The sequence below is a fragment of the Berghia stephanieae genome, chromosome 2 (genome assembly GCF_034508935.2).
Source record: "Berghia stephanieae isolate SIO BIC M18660-M18661 chromosome 2, UCSD_Bste_1.3, whole genome shotgun sequence".
Taxonomy (NCBI): Eukaryota; Metazoa; Mollusca; class Gastropoda; order Nudibranchia; family Aeolidiidae; genus Berghia; species Berghia stephanieae.
Genome location: NC_088361.1, coordinates 8000636 through 8015232, shown reverse-complemented (window position 1 = coordinate 8015232; position 14597 = coordinate 8000636). Strand labels below are relative to the sequence as shown.

The 14597-nt window shown below is 34.0% G+C and overlaps 1 protein-coding gene across 1 annotated transcript in view; it reads left to right on the top strand.

The window, feature by feature from the left end:
- LOC144963862 (vitamin D3 hydroxylase-associated protein-like) overlaps positions 1 to 14597 on the top strand; it is a 33005-nt gene that overhangs the window by 16715 nt on the left and 1693 nt on the right. Inside the window, exons 7-16 of the mRNA XM_078897814.1 lie at positions 23 to 95; positions 985 to 1191; positions 2806 to 2846; positions 3475 to 3599; positions 5691 to 5816; positions 6084 to 6181; positions 7771 to 7873; positions 9841 to 9881; positions 11140 to 11179; positions 11913 to 12024. Coding sequence (XP_078753940.1) covers positions 23 to 95; positions 985 to 1191; positions 2806 to 2846; positions 3475 to 3599; positions 5691 to 5816; positions 6084 to 6181; positions 7771 to 7873; positions 9841 to 9881; positions 11140 to 11179; positions 11913 to 12024 — 966 coding nt within the window. The remainder of the gene's footprint in view (positions 1 to 22; positions 96 to 984; positions 1192 to 2805; positions 2847 to 3474; positions 3600 to 5690; positions 5817 to 6083; positions 6182 to 7770; positions 7874 to 9840; positions 9882 to 11139; positions 11180 to 11912; positions 12025 to 14597) is intronic.

The following is a 14597-nucleotide window of genomic DNA, read 5'->3' as shown; positions in this document are numbered from 1 at the left end:
CTAAATTTTCTCCCTTGGATGGCCTTGAATCAGGTCCTGGTGGAACAAGGTGCCGTTCCATTTGCTCGCACAAATTTGCCCCAGGCACAAATGAGGTAAGGTCTGTTATTATAATCGCAATAGTTCCTAACATGGTTACATTTACAAGATGAATTAACAATTTAGAAATAGTTTACGGCCTTTAACCTTCTTCAGTTAACAATAAAATAAGACGAGGGAAAATGGATACCAGCCTCGGATAGCTTAATTACCACTCATAAGTTTCTTATAGTCCTTCCAGGGCCATAAGACCCTTGGAGCCAGAGTTCTGCAGGATAAAATGGACAGTAACAATTGGATTCACTAGTCTGATGTCACGTCGCCTATCAACGGCGAACAGCCTGGTTCTAAACAAAGAAAATGGGTACTTTGTATTCTTCATGCTGGCTAGAACTTTTCATGTCATGTGATCAGAATGTATAAAAGTCAAAACATGATCATATTTGTTTTTCTCCTCTAGATACACTTTTATGCTCGTCGGAGAAATATTTTATAAGGGCGTCCGCCATTGTTCCTATAGTTTAGAGCCAGTCCCTAAGTTACCATGAGTGATTACGAGGGAAGTGACGTCATGACTGTTGAAGCCTATTTTTCAACGTACTTTCCGACAGATCTACTCTGGAGAGTGGACATATGTGGAATATATGTTGAAAATGCTTTTTATAAGGTGTCTAATAGACGACTCGAACCCTCGGACCTTATTTAGGTCGTGTTGTTAGCTCAAGACTTAAGTCATATTAAAACTCTTGTTATAAAATTCATAAAGTAAAAGATTTACAATCATTCAGAGCGTAACAATTTCAATTACATTGTTGCATGTGTTGTCACGTAATTTTTAGGGCAATGTCAGCCTATGAATTTATGAAAGCAACGTTGAGGGACCGTTTGTTGTAATCTCAGCTGTTTCATACATGACAACTACAACCAATGTTTTCCCCCAAATAGTTTCGAATGCTCGAACCCCATCTTTGGTGTGACAAGAAACCCCAAGAACCCCAAAAGAACACCAGGAGGTTCCTCCGGAGGAGAAGGTGCTTTGATTGGATCTGGGGCCTCGATTATGGGCCTTGGGTGTGATATGGGAGGAAGCATCAGGATCCCTGTCCATTTTTGTGGAATTGCTGGTATTAAATGTACTCCAAACAGGCTCAGGTGAGATATGGATTCCTTAAGAATCTTTGCTTTGCCCTCAATGTTTATGGCCAGAGTCATATTTATCTACTAATTTAACTAATTTAAGCTATTTTATAATGTACATCATTTTAAAAATGGTTTTATCTTAATTTGTGTGTCACATAGTTCTTGTTTTAATATATATACAACGTATATATATATATATTATATATATATATATATATATATATATATATATATATATATATTAATAATTCATTTATATACTGTATCAATTTATAGTGTTTCGTGTCGCCATTTAAAGGCTTGCTTTTTACCCTGATTTTTATATATGTATATTATAACACGTCTTTACACACACGTCTTGTCTTTACACCACATTTCCTTTCTTCTTCTTCTTCTTCTTCTTCTTCTTCTTCTTCTTCTTCTTCTTCTTCTTCTTCTTCTTCTTCTTCTTCTCTTCTTCTTCTTCTTCTTCTTCTTCTTCTTCTTCTTCTTCTTCTTCTTCTTCTTACTGTCATCATCATCATCGTACTGGGTGAGGATCCTGACCTCCCATAGTGGGCAGGGAGGTACATGCTGTGTCTTCTATCCCCCCATACCCGTTTTCCAATTATTTCCTGTCGTTGTCTTGGAATGAGATTACTTAGTTTTGTCCTGACTCTGGCTGAGATTCCTTGGCTGGGAGGGAAACAGTCGAATGTATAGTTATAGTTTGGGAGATATTTTTTTCCTTGTAAATCATCTCTCTGTTTTGCATTATATTATGTTTAGTTTACATATTTTATTATATGATTTGTAAACATTTGAGTGTATTCCCCTTAGTTGGGACCTGTTCTTGTGTCTGGATGAGACTTTTAGGTGATCTCAAACTAAGTACTTTGACGGTGTGCTCTTGGAATCTACACCTGTTCCCTATTTGAACCAATTCCCCTTTGTCTCACCTTTTCTTTTGTGCTTTTATTGTAATTCTAGAACTTTTTACTATCCCATTTTCTTCCTTTTTACTGGCACTGATATGACCTTAATGTGTTGCACGCGCCGTAAAACCATTAAAAACAAAAACAAAAACATCATTATTATTATCATTATTATTATCATTATCATTATCATTATTATTATCATTATTATTATTATTATTATTATTATTATTATTATTATTTTATTATTATTATTCATTATCATTATCTTATTATTATCTATTATTATTATTATTATTATTATTATTATTATTATTTATTATTATTTATTAATTATTATTATTATTATTATTATTATTATTATTATTAATCTACGGAAAAATAAATTAGGGATGCTTAATTTTAACAAGATAGTGATGGTGATATGAAATACATTCTTGCCTTTTCAGCATAGTTGAATCCACTATTTTGAATTGCAGTTACCATATTATTCAATGTTCAATTAACAGTTAAAGACATCATGAAGCCCCCAATACATTTCTTTTCATTGCTGTTCCTCTTGGTGATATTCAACAGAATGAGAGGGAAGAGAGAATAAGAGAAAATCATAGTTCATGGTTTCCCACTTATAATCTTTTCACACGGTCAACTTTGAGGCAATGTAATATTCTTGCCGTATAATTCATGCGTTTTATAATTTTTTTTTTTTCAGCAACGCAGGAAATTATCCATTTGGACTGGGAATTATGTCACGTGAGTATCGTGCTCGTGGAACTATTCTTAAATAACATTGTTTTAAAATTGCCAAGGAATACGATAAAGTCAGAATTTGTTGTGAGAAGTCCATTGCATTAAATGCATACCATTGTAAATCGTACTTTAAATTTCAGAACACCGAACTTTTGAAGACAATAGAAAGTAAAACGAGCTTCCCTATTGTTGTATGGTACGATATTACTGACTAGAAGCGTAGCCATCGTTAACTTATAGCCTGACACTGACCAAAAAATGACGTCAAAATGCCAGTCTTTGGCCACAGAAGAAAACAAATCGTGAGTTGTATTCAATAGTTCAACAACCAATGGGACCACTTGTTTCCATGAGCACTACTAACATTTCACTAGGCGGTGCAAAAAACAAATAATGACGTCAAAGTGCCTCTTTGGGTTTCAGTAACTTAACGATGGCTACGCTAGAAGCCACCAGCGATAATTGATACATGATAAATGACATGATTTCCTTATTAATATATGCACGTAATAAGACGATCGCATTACTGAATAACTTACACCAGTTACTTTTTTAAAAAATACCTTAGCTGAACCCACAAATCAGTATATTATAAATTAAAAGCTTAAATGTATTTGGTTCCCGTTATCAGTTGCAGAGGTATACAGTCCTTTAGGTCGTGATGTGGACACACTAGTAGAATTCATGAAGGCAGCATTGGTTCCGAAGCTTTACGAGTTGGATCCGCTAATCCCCAAAATGCCCTGGAATAATGAGGTAATGGGAATCACGTGACCGATGTGTACTTATTTGCAGGTCTGATTGCCCACATTGTTATGGGGCCCTTGCTGTAATGAAAATACTCTCAAACCAACGCAAAATATTATCCATTATAACGTTGAATCAAGTCCATAACTGTTTGGCTATCAGACCTGCAAATGTGTGGAAGTCGCACATGCGCTATAATATTATGCCATAAGGCAGGCAGTCGTGTTCTTTTTTTTCTATGGGGGATATTGTTTTACCTGCTTGTACCTCAATTGAGTGCGAGTTCGAATGGGATATTACAAGACTGTTTCCCCTTTGTTGGAGTTTCTGTAAGATCGAGAAGCATGAGCTTGGATAATTGTTAAATTAAGATCTGTGTTTGTCACAGCCACGGCCCTCGATCTTTGGCACTTCTCCATACCCTATACTTTTCGTCATTATTGATATGTGCCCGCTCCACATTTTTCTTTGTTTCAACATAGAGCGATACTATCGGAATAATAATATAATTATAGCATTTGTTTCGCTTCCAAACAGCTACATGGCACGCATTATATATATTTATAATATATATATATATATATATATTATAATATATATATATATATATATGGTTGGTCATTTCCATCTCATAATATAAGTCATGCAAACGCATTAAACGGCTATGAGGTTTTGTGTAGTGACTCTTTCCTTTGGGCTTGTATGTTCCTTTTTTGAGTCTCGAATTGGGCGGCGCAAAGTCGAGTCCTTTGAAATGGCTCTTTACTCACATTCTCTCATCTAATTTAAATGTAAAATATTTATTTCCATGTAAATCATCTCTCTGTTATGCACTGTATTATTTTTCCTTTTAAAAATAGCTTTTATATAGCGCAATATCCACTAAATGTGCTCAAAGGGGTCCCTGGTCAACAGCAACGTTTAACATATAGGACGGGACATGCCGCCTGTTAGGCGATAATACAATTTTTCGGACAAAGACAACGCTGTTAACGGCCTGGTACTTATTTTACACCTGAGTATGGTGAGAGAATGTGAGTAAATAGACTTTTCCAAGGACTCAACTATGCGCCGAGGCTCGAACCCAGGACCTTCCGATCCGAAAGCTAGTGTCATACCACTAGACCACATAGCCGCACACTTTTACATATGTATGATTTATAAACCTGGGTGAGACATTTAGTGATCTCAAACTAAGTACACTGATAGTGTGCTCTTGGAATCTACATCTGTTCCCTAATTGAACCAATTCTCCATTGTCTCTCTTGCTCTTGGATGCTTTAATTGTAATTCTAGAAGTTTTTACTATCCCATTTTCTTTTTTTAAAACTGGCGCTGATATGACGTAAATGTGTTGCAAGCACCGTAAAACCCTTAAAAACAAAAACGATTTCAAACTAAGTACACTGATAGTGTGCTCTTGGAATCTACATCTGTTCCCTATTTGAACCAATTCCTCTTGTCTCTCTTGTTCTTGGATGCTTTAATTGTAATTCTAGAACGTTTTACTACCCCATTTTCTTTTCTTTTTAAACTGGCGCTGATATGACGTAAATGTGTTGCAAGCGCCGTGAAACCCTTAAAAACAAAGAGCTTTGAGCACTAAAATACTGAATCTTTTGTATAAAAGCGCAAGTTTTCTTTCTTTAGACTTAAAAAAAACAAACCCAGTCATTTATGTTTGAAACATTATTGGTAATTAATGTTACAATAATAATAATAATATATAATAATAATAAATAATAATAATAATAATAATAATAATAAATAATAATGATTATATATTATTATATTATTATTATTATTATTTATTATTATTAATTATTATTATTATTATGATTTTATTAATAATATTATTATTAATAATTTTATTATTAATAATATATTATTAATAATATTATTATTAAAATATTATTATTATTAATATTATTATTATTATTAATATTATTATTATTATTAATATATTATTATTATTAATATTATTATTATTAATAATATTATTATTTTAATATTATTATTATTTTATTTTATATTATTAATATTATTATTATTATTATTATTATTATTATTATTTTATTGTTTTTTTTTTAAATTTAATAGCTATACAAAAGCACAGAGCCTTTGAAGATTGGCTACTATACGTGGGACGGTGGAGTTGAACCCGTGCCTGCAGTCAAGAGGGCAGTGCTGTTGGCGGTCAACAATTTAGAGAAGATGGGACACACGGTAAGAGACAATAGAATCAAATCAATGACATGCCATCGTATATTTTAATATCAGTTGACCATAGAGTTATTACCATATTGTTCAAAGAAGGAAGGTACTCAATTATTAAAGGCTCTCCGTTTTACCATTTCGTCTAATTGTTTGATTTTCTGTAATGTCTGAATTCTCGCAGAAAAAAAAAACCGCGATAAAATATAGGGTCGGGCCTCATCCGCAGTGTTCCACAAAGCTTCTTCATTGTCCTGGTCTTCTTTTTTTCCCTCTTAGGTTGTAGAGTTTGACCCACCAGATGTCTTGTATGTGTTCGAACATTTGTTCATGTCCATCATAAGTGGGGATGGAGGCCAGCACGCTGCAGATGCCTTGTAAGTCAGTTTTATCTCTGATGTAGAATCGATATATATATATATATATATATATATATATATATATATATATATATATATATATATATATATATATATAATATATATAATATAATATATATATATATATATATATATATATATATATATATATATATATATATATATATATATATATATATATATATATCACGATATTGGAGTCGGTCTACTTCAGTGTATCAGGCCCTTAGTTACAGTTGTTATGATACAAATATGGTACGAATAGTGCTCGACATGTCTGAACTATTGATGTAGACTGACTCCAATATTGTGGTAAATATTATAATAATAATTAGCTCCATAGTTACTAATAACATGTCAAATATATATATATATAATTTTATATTTTAAAGACTCATTTTACTAGTACGTTTCACAGTGCTTTTTAAGTATTCACTGTAGCAAGCAATATAGATTCATGGTTCAAATTCACACCTTACATCAAAACGATTGAAGCTATCCGTGTGTGAAACGCCTTACTCAAGGCTACGAGACTTGAGTTATAATGGTCTATTATTGTATATATATATACCTTACAAGATATGGTGTCTATTCGTTTCGACGTGATCCAGTCTATCCCGACACACCATACACTCCACTCATCTCCCTCAAACTGCTGTATTTTTCCAAGACATGTGTAAGGGAAGCAATCCAGAAATAATAAACAATTGTAGTTCTAATAATGTATGTGTAATGTCCCTTCATTTCCAATCTTAAAAACCGAAACGGATAAGCGTCCTTTGAATATTGGTTTAACGACTTTTATTGTATTTGTTCTATTATGTACAGTTTCTTTATTTTACATTTTCTTGGACGCATGTGTTGGGTGGGGTTCCTGACCTCCCATAGTGGGGAGGGGGGGGGGGGGGGGGGGGGGGGGGAGGGTTACATACTGTGTCTTATATCCCCTTATATCTGTTTTCCAACATGCTTTCTGTCTTTTTCTTGGAATGAGATTACTTGGTTTTGTCCTGGCCGTGGCCGGAGTCCTTGCTGGGAGGGCAACAGTCAAATGCATAATTGTTTTTGGAGATGCTATTTTTTTCCTTGTAAATCATCTCTCTGTTATGTATTACTATATTTGTTATTTTCAATGTAGAATGTTAGCATTTGAGTGTATTCCTCTTCGTTGGGTTTTGTGCTTGTGTCCGGATGAGACTTATAGGTGATTTCAAACTAAGTACATTGGTGGTATGCTCTTGGAATCTTCATCTGATCCCTATTTGCTCTCAGTTCCCTTATGTCTTACTTTTTCTTGGGTGATTTAATTGTAATTCTAGAACTTTTTACCATCCCATTTTCTTCCTTTTTACTGGCGCTGATATAACCTAAATGTGTTGCAAGCGCCGTAAAGCCCTTAAAAACAACAAAAAACATTGGACGCTTGTGAACTCTAGATCTTTCAACTTCTGACTATATCACCATCATATTACAATATCCTGTTGCTGAATGGTTAACTGATGATGATGGTGATGATGTTGATGGTGATGATGATGATGATGATGATGATGATGATGATGATAATATATATTATAATAATTCTCTAGGAAATACGATGTCATCGACCCTTGCATACAAGCTGTCATGAATTCATTTGAGAGTCCAATACCGTCATTTGTGAAAAGATTGATATCACGTTTGCCAGGAACGGTACGTAAATATTTTTAACCATCACTGGATTTCAATGCAAACACTCCCTTGCGTACAAAAACATAAGACAACTCATCTCGCAAAGCAATAATAATAATAATAATAATAATAATAATAATACTAATAATACTAATAATGATAATAATGATAATAATAATAATAATGGTAATAATAATAATAATAATGGTAATAATAATAATTTAAAAATAATAATAATAATAATAATAATAATTAATAATAATAATAATAATATAATAATAATGAAAAATTAATAATAATAATAATAATGGTAATAATAATAATATGGTAATAATAATAATAATGGTAATAATAATAATAATGGTAATGATAATAATGGTAATGATAATAATGGTAATGATAATGGTAATAATGATAATAATAATAATACAGTGCATTGATATGGTTGCTAGTCGATTTTTTTCTTGGTCCCTCCACCTTGTCTATATAAACGTAAAAAAAAAAAAAAAAAATCAATAAGTCGATGTAGCTTAAATCGATGTTCTTATCATCATAGACTACAAATAAATACCACAAATAAACAAGTATTTCATTTGTAAAAAAGCATCACAAACGTAAGAAGTTAGATGGTTAAGAATATCGCGAACGATGCCACATCGATGTGATGTAGGTGCTTTGCCACGTCGTGTTCAATGTCATGAGCGTAATGATTAACTTTATTTCTCCATCTAAATTTACATTGTCGCAACTTAAGTTTTTTTGGTATAATCAGCATCTATGTAATGGCTATTAATTAGATCAATTTAATAGAGGAATTAAGTCAATTACAATACAATGGCAAATTATCGCGGAAAAGGAGGATTCGATGATTTGGATAAGTTGATGCGATTTAGAAGCATACTTGACTGAGGCTCTACTTCGCTTTTCATAATTTCATTAATGGTATACATTCGATATTGAAGGCACAAAATTCACTTTTCACTTTTCTCACTCAGGATAATTTTAAAAAATCTCTAGCGAAAAAAAAGGGAGCTATGGCTTATTTCGTCATCTCCTATGGTCAATCAACACACATTTTGTATGTCTGATTAGTCTCTTCAAAGTGTGTACTGCTGATGTCGGATAATATTATATGTTTGGGAGGGGGATTGACCGAAGTATTATTATTATTATTGTGACTCCAATTCGTGAGGTCAATGACCTTGGTAATATTATATGTTGGCTTCAATCGGTAATAATATTATTTGAGTACGGTCAGCTTCTTTCCCTATTTAATTTTAGCCCTGTGTGTGTGTGTGTGTGTGTGTGTACCGGCACGCACGTTTGCTTGATTAGGTGTGTGTGTGTGTGTGTGTGGGGGGGGGGGGGGGGGGTCCTGACAAGGTTAAATCCATCCATTCAATGCTTTGCTCTCAGACGGCCAGGACCTGTGTGTTCTCTATTATTATTTGACCCCATTCTTAGTCTTTACACAATCTGTACATTTTTTACACATTTTTTATTTTTAATCATTTCAGTACTTTTGGATTGTCTATTACATTTTCTGTTGCAAAGCATGTCATAGTCAATAACAGTAAGTTGATTCCGCTTTTAATCTCAAATTCCGATTTTTATGTATTCTGATTCCTCTATGGGGCTATTGGGGGTAGGAGCCTCTGATGACCACTACAGAGACCGCGCGATATGAAGGGACATACTTATTCTAGATTGGTTTGCTTTGTTCAAATGAGTTTTTGATCATTTGGTTACACTCCGGTTAAGTTGATTTTCGGATAAGTCGATTTTTCTCGGTTCCCCTGGGCATCGTCTTATCCGGAGTCCACTGTAATAATAATAATGATAATGATAATGATAATGATAATAATAATGATAATGATAATAATAATTTATCTTAACTGTGTTTTTAGTTTTCAATTCAATAACGGTAAGCATGCGGATTATATGAAGGTTTCACTAATGAATTAAAATATTTTTGTTTCTCACTCCAGCATCCAATCACAAAGATTCTGATCAATTATGATTGGCCAAGGTAAATTCCATAATTTTAATTGTCATTTAATGTTTGTAGTTTATTCTACACAAGAACATAATAATCATAATATGGCTTATCGCTGCAGCTTGTTTGCCATAAAAAAAATAAAAATAAATAAACATTACAATCCTGTCACTGCATGATTAATGTAAGTCTTCAGAAAAGTTAGAATGTATTGACCTAGAACAAATCCAATAAAATAAAACCAATCAACCCAGCGTTTTAGCAGATCAGGTCAAAACCGCAAATAATTTCATTTTATTTCTGAATTATTTTAAAAAAGAGTGCTATTGACCGATGATGATAACGGGGTATTTCACAGGGGCATTTCTAGCTCTATATTAAAAAGCATTGCCTTGGCATCCTTTCCCTAAACATTATACAGCTGTCTTCCGATGAGACTGGGTTTATTTCAGGTTTTATCAAAGGTTTTGCCCGAATGGTAAACTATTACTACACGTATGTCTTGCTTTCATTTCATTTACTATAGATTTGTTTTATAAAATTCTGTACATATATTTTATTTTTACCTTTATTCATTCTTGTAATTCATGTTTGTAAACCCAGTTTCCAAACTGGATGAATAACGTACATGTATTTATTCACTGGATTTATATCATCCCTCGTGTAATGTGCTGTGATACAAAATTGTCATGCCTGCTTGCTGTGAGGAGACATCCTCTTACTGATGATTGTCTATATTGCTTTTGAAAAGAAATTAAAACATTTCTCAGTTCAACTATTTTCAAAAAGACGTATTGTTAAAATTTTCCCTGTCGTTAATGCCCCAAAAGCAAAGAAACAATAACGCAAATCTGATTTGGTGAGTGGCCCCTTCATTGGTGCAGTAGAGTTCTTTAAAAAGATTATATTTTGCTAATGGCCTGATAGCTTGGTTTCATCATTTCTTTCCAAGTGGCCTTTGGCCTCACTATGGACTATGACAGCTTGATATTGCCGATCCCTTTGCTAAGGACATGGGGAATATTGCAATGAATTGAATGTAAGTCGATCCCTTTCTCTAGAGATCTTGGGCAAGGCTCGTATTATCTAAAGACACAGGGGTGAATTGCTGCTGGAATTAATTTTTATGAACTCTACACGTATATTGAAGAACTAACCTGTTCTATCACCTTCCTGTCCTTAGGCACTGATATGATCTTAATAATATAGACGTTACTAGCACTGTTAAAATACGTTTTAAAAAGTAAATTTCAAAATAAATCTGATAGCACTTCTTCCATTTCTTTTCTAGAGACATCTCATCGTGGTGGGACAGAAATGAGGAACTTGAAGTAAGTTACCTCGTCGCTCTTTAAAAAAAAAGGATTGTAAATGATTTTGTTCTTTTCATATAATAGATAGTATTCAAAAATTGCAAACCTCCCCCATCAAACTTGGTCTTAGATTATGTACTATTTTCATCACTTGTGTTTCATTGTCAAACCTGTGTAAAATACAAGCGTTGCAGTTTTAAGATCGCAAAATATTTTTTCTTAGATGTAAACTTATTATTATTATATTATTAAGGATTATTGGGTTTTGTTTCTTTTCAAAATGAGAGCCGTTATATTGCCATGAGATCCACTAAAATGTACGAGAAGTGGTCGCAAGCCAACAACTATTAATATGGATGAGACATGACGCCTACAAGCACTACTTACAATTTTTTTCCAATGGATAAAAACACTGTCAATGGCCAGATCAGGTACTCATTTTTTTTTTCAACACGAGTTGACGGCCTTTTCCAAGGGATTCGAACCTGGCACCTACAGGTCAGAAACCAAGTTACAAAGAAATAATGCAGACATTTCAGGTCTCCCATTTATGAACAATTTACCGTTCAATCTCACTAATTATAAATATAATCCAGAAATACCCCATAATATTGTCTTTATCGATACTACAGGTTACATTCACCTTCATGTTTTACTAAATCGTTTTGTTAATTAATTTTTCCTCCCATAAAATTCCCTTTCAATTGAATTCATAAAACGATGAAATTACATTAAATAACATAATTTTCAGAAATACAGGAGAAAGTTTTCTAACCAGATGACATCCCAGGGCATCAATTGTCTGATTTGTCCTACTTTCCCCATCACAGCATGGCCCATTGAACAACCAGAGTACAATTTTGGTAGGTTTTCATTGTGAAACGACTGTCAACTTTCATTACATACATGTAGATATTTCACTTTATAAGCACTTTTTAAAATAGATATGGAATTCTGTTTGTAGGTGGTGTATAAGGGATAGTTGTTGCATTGCCAAATTCTTTTCTAATACTTTGTGGTTTGTTTTATTGCAAGTCGCTAGCATTGTAGTAATTCTCAACTAAAGAAGTTTTAAGGTAATTGCACCTTAAATCTAAAGTTTTGACTCATTTGCACCCATGAAGTCTCTGATCACGAATTCAGTTTCTTCCCCCATTGAATCAGACATGTTGCATACATTGTTGAAGTTGGGTGAGGTCTTCTGACCTCCCATGGTGGGCAGGTGGTCACTTGCTATTTTTTCCCGAGTTGCTTTCTGTCTCTTGGAATGAGATTACTCGGTTTGCCTGACCCTGGCTGGAGTCCTTGGCTGAGAGGGAAACAGTCAAATGTGTAGTAGTAGTACAGTTTTGGGAGATATTTTTTCCACCTGGTATATCATCTCTGATATGTACCATAATATTTTGAATATCAAGTTTTGTAAGCCTTTGAGCGTATTCCTTTTTGGTGTGATCTGTGCTTGGGTCCTGACGGTGATCTCAAAGCACACTAACAGTCTGCTCTAGCTGGGTACGGTTCCTGACCTCCCGTAGTGGGCAGGGAGGCACTGTCTTCTATCCCACTATTGTATCTGTTTTTCAACATGCTTTCTGTCTTTGTCTTGGAATGAGATTTCTTGGATGTTGTCTTGGTGCTGGGAGGGAACCAGTCAAAAATGTATAGTTTTGGGAGATGATTTTTTATTTGTATTCTAAATCATCTGTTATGCACTGTTTTATTTTTGGTTCACATACATATGATTAATAAATATTTAAATGTGTTCCTCTTAGCGGCAACAGCTTCTAATGTGCTTGTCAGGATGAGACATTTAGGTGATCTCAAACTAAGTAGGTACACTGATAGAGGTATGCTCTTTGAATCTACATCTCTGGGTGGGGTTCCTACCTCCCATAGTGGGCAGGGAGGTACTTATTATGTCTTCTATCCCCCTTTGTCTGTTTTCCAACTTGCTTTCTGTCTTTGTCTTGTATTGAGATTACTTGGGTTTTGTCCTGGCTCTGGCCGGATACCCTGGCTGAGAGGGAAACAGTCAAATGTATAGTTATTGTTTTGGGAGATATTTTTTTCCTTGTAAATCATCTCTTTGTTATGCATTATTATTATATTTGTTGTTCTCAATTGTAAGCATTTGAGTGTATACCTCTTAGTAGGGACCTGTGCTCGTGTCATGGTTGAGACTTTTAGGTGATCTCAAACTAAGTACATTGATCGTATGCTCTTGGAATCTACATCAATTCCCTATTTGTACCATTCCCCTTTGTCTTACCATTCCTTGGGTGCTTTAATTGTAATTCTAGAACTTTTTACTATCCAATATTCTCCCTTTTTACTGGCGTTGAAATGACCTAAACGTATTGCAAGCGCCGTAAAACCCTTTAAAACATTAAAAAACAGCCTACATCTGTTCCCTATTTGAACCAATTTCCCTGTCTTACTTTTTCTTGGGTGCTTTAACTTTAATTTTAATTCATTTTCCTCCTTTTTACTGGCGCTGATATGACCTAATGTGTTTTAAAATAATAAAAAGTTTGATCTTGGAATCTACATCTGACCCCTATATGAATCAGTCCCCTCTGTCTTATCTTTTCTCGGTTGCTTTAATTGTAAATCTAGACTATCCCACCTTCTTACTCTTTACAGAGGCTGCTGAAATGACCTAAAAGTGACACAAGCGCTGTAAAATCCTTAAAAACAAACAAAAACAAGATTGTTGAAATGAAGAAACAGTTGCGGCAACCTTGAAGAGCTACAAGTCCTGGAGCCGGATTTTTCTCTTTCTGTAATGCTGAACAAATAGAAGCAAAATTGCTATCTTTTGGTTGGTCATTGGCACCGTATTTCTACCCAATCAGTGTTACTGGGTGGGGTTCCCGACCTCCCATAGTGGTCAGGGAGGTACTTGCTGTGCCTTCTATACCCCTATACATGTTCTCCAATTGCTTTCTGTCTTTGTCTTGGAATGAGATTTTGTCCTGGTCCTGGTCGGATGCCCTGACTGAGCGGGAAACAGTCAAATGTATAGTTAGTTTTGGGAGATATTTTTTTCCTTGTAAAGCATCTCTGTTATGTACTGTATTGTTTTCTTTATATTATATATGATTTGTAAACATTTGAGTGTATTCCTCTTAGTGGGGACCTGTGCTTGTGTCTGGATGAGACTTTTAGTGATCTCAAACTAAGTACATTGATAGTGTGCTCTATCTTGGAATCTACATCTGTTTCTTATTTGAACCAAGTCCCCTTTGTCTTACCTTTTACATATTGGGTGTTTTAATTGTAATTCTGGAACTTTTATCCCATTTTCGTCCTTTTTACTGGCGCTGATAGGACCTTGCAAGCGCCTTAAAACCCTTACATTCACCACAAATTGCATGACTTTGTACCATTTTATTCTTCAATTATTACACTTTCAGAAACGTGTATTTTTAAAAATCGG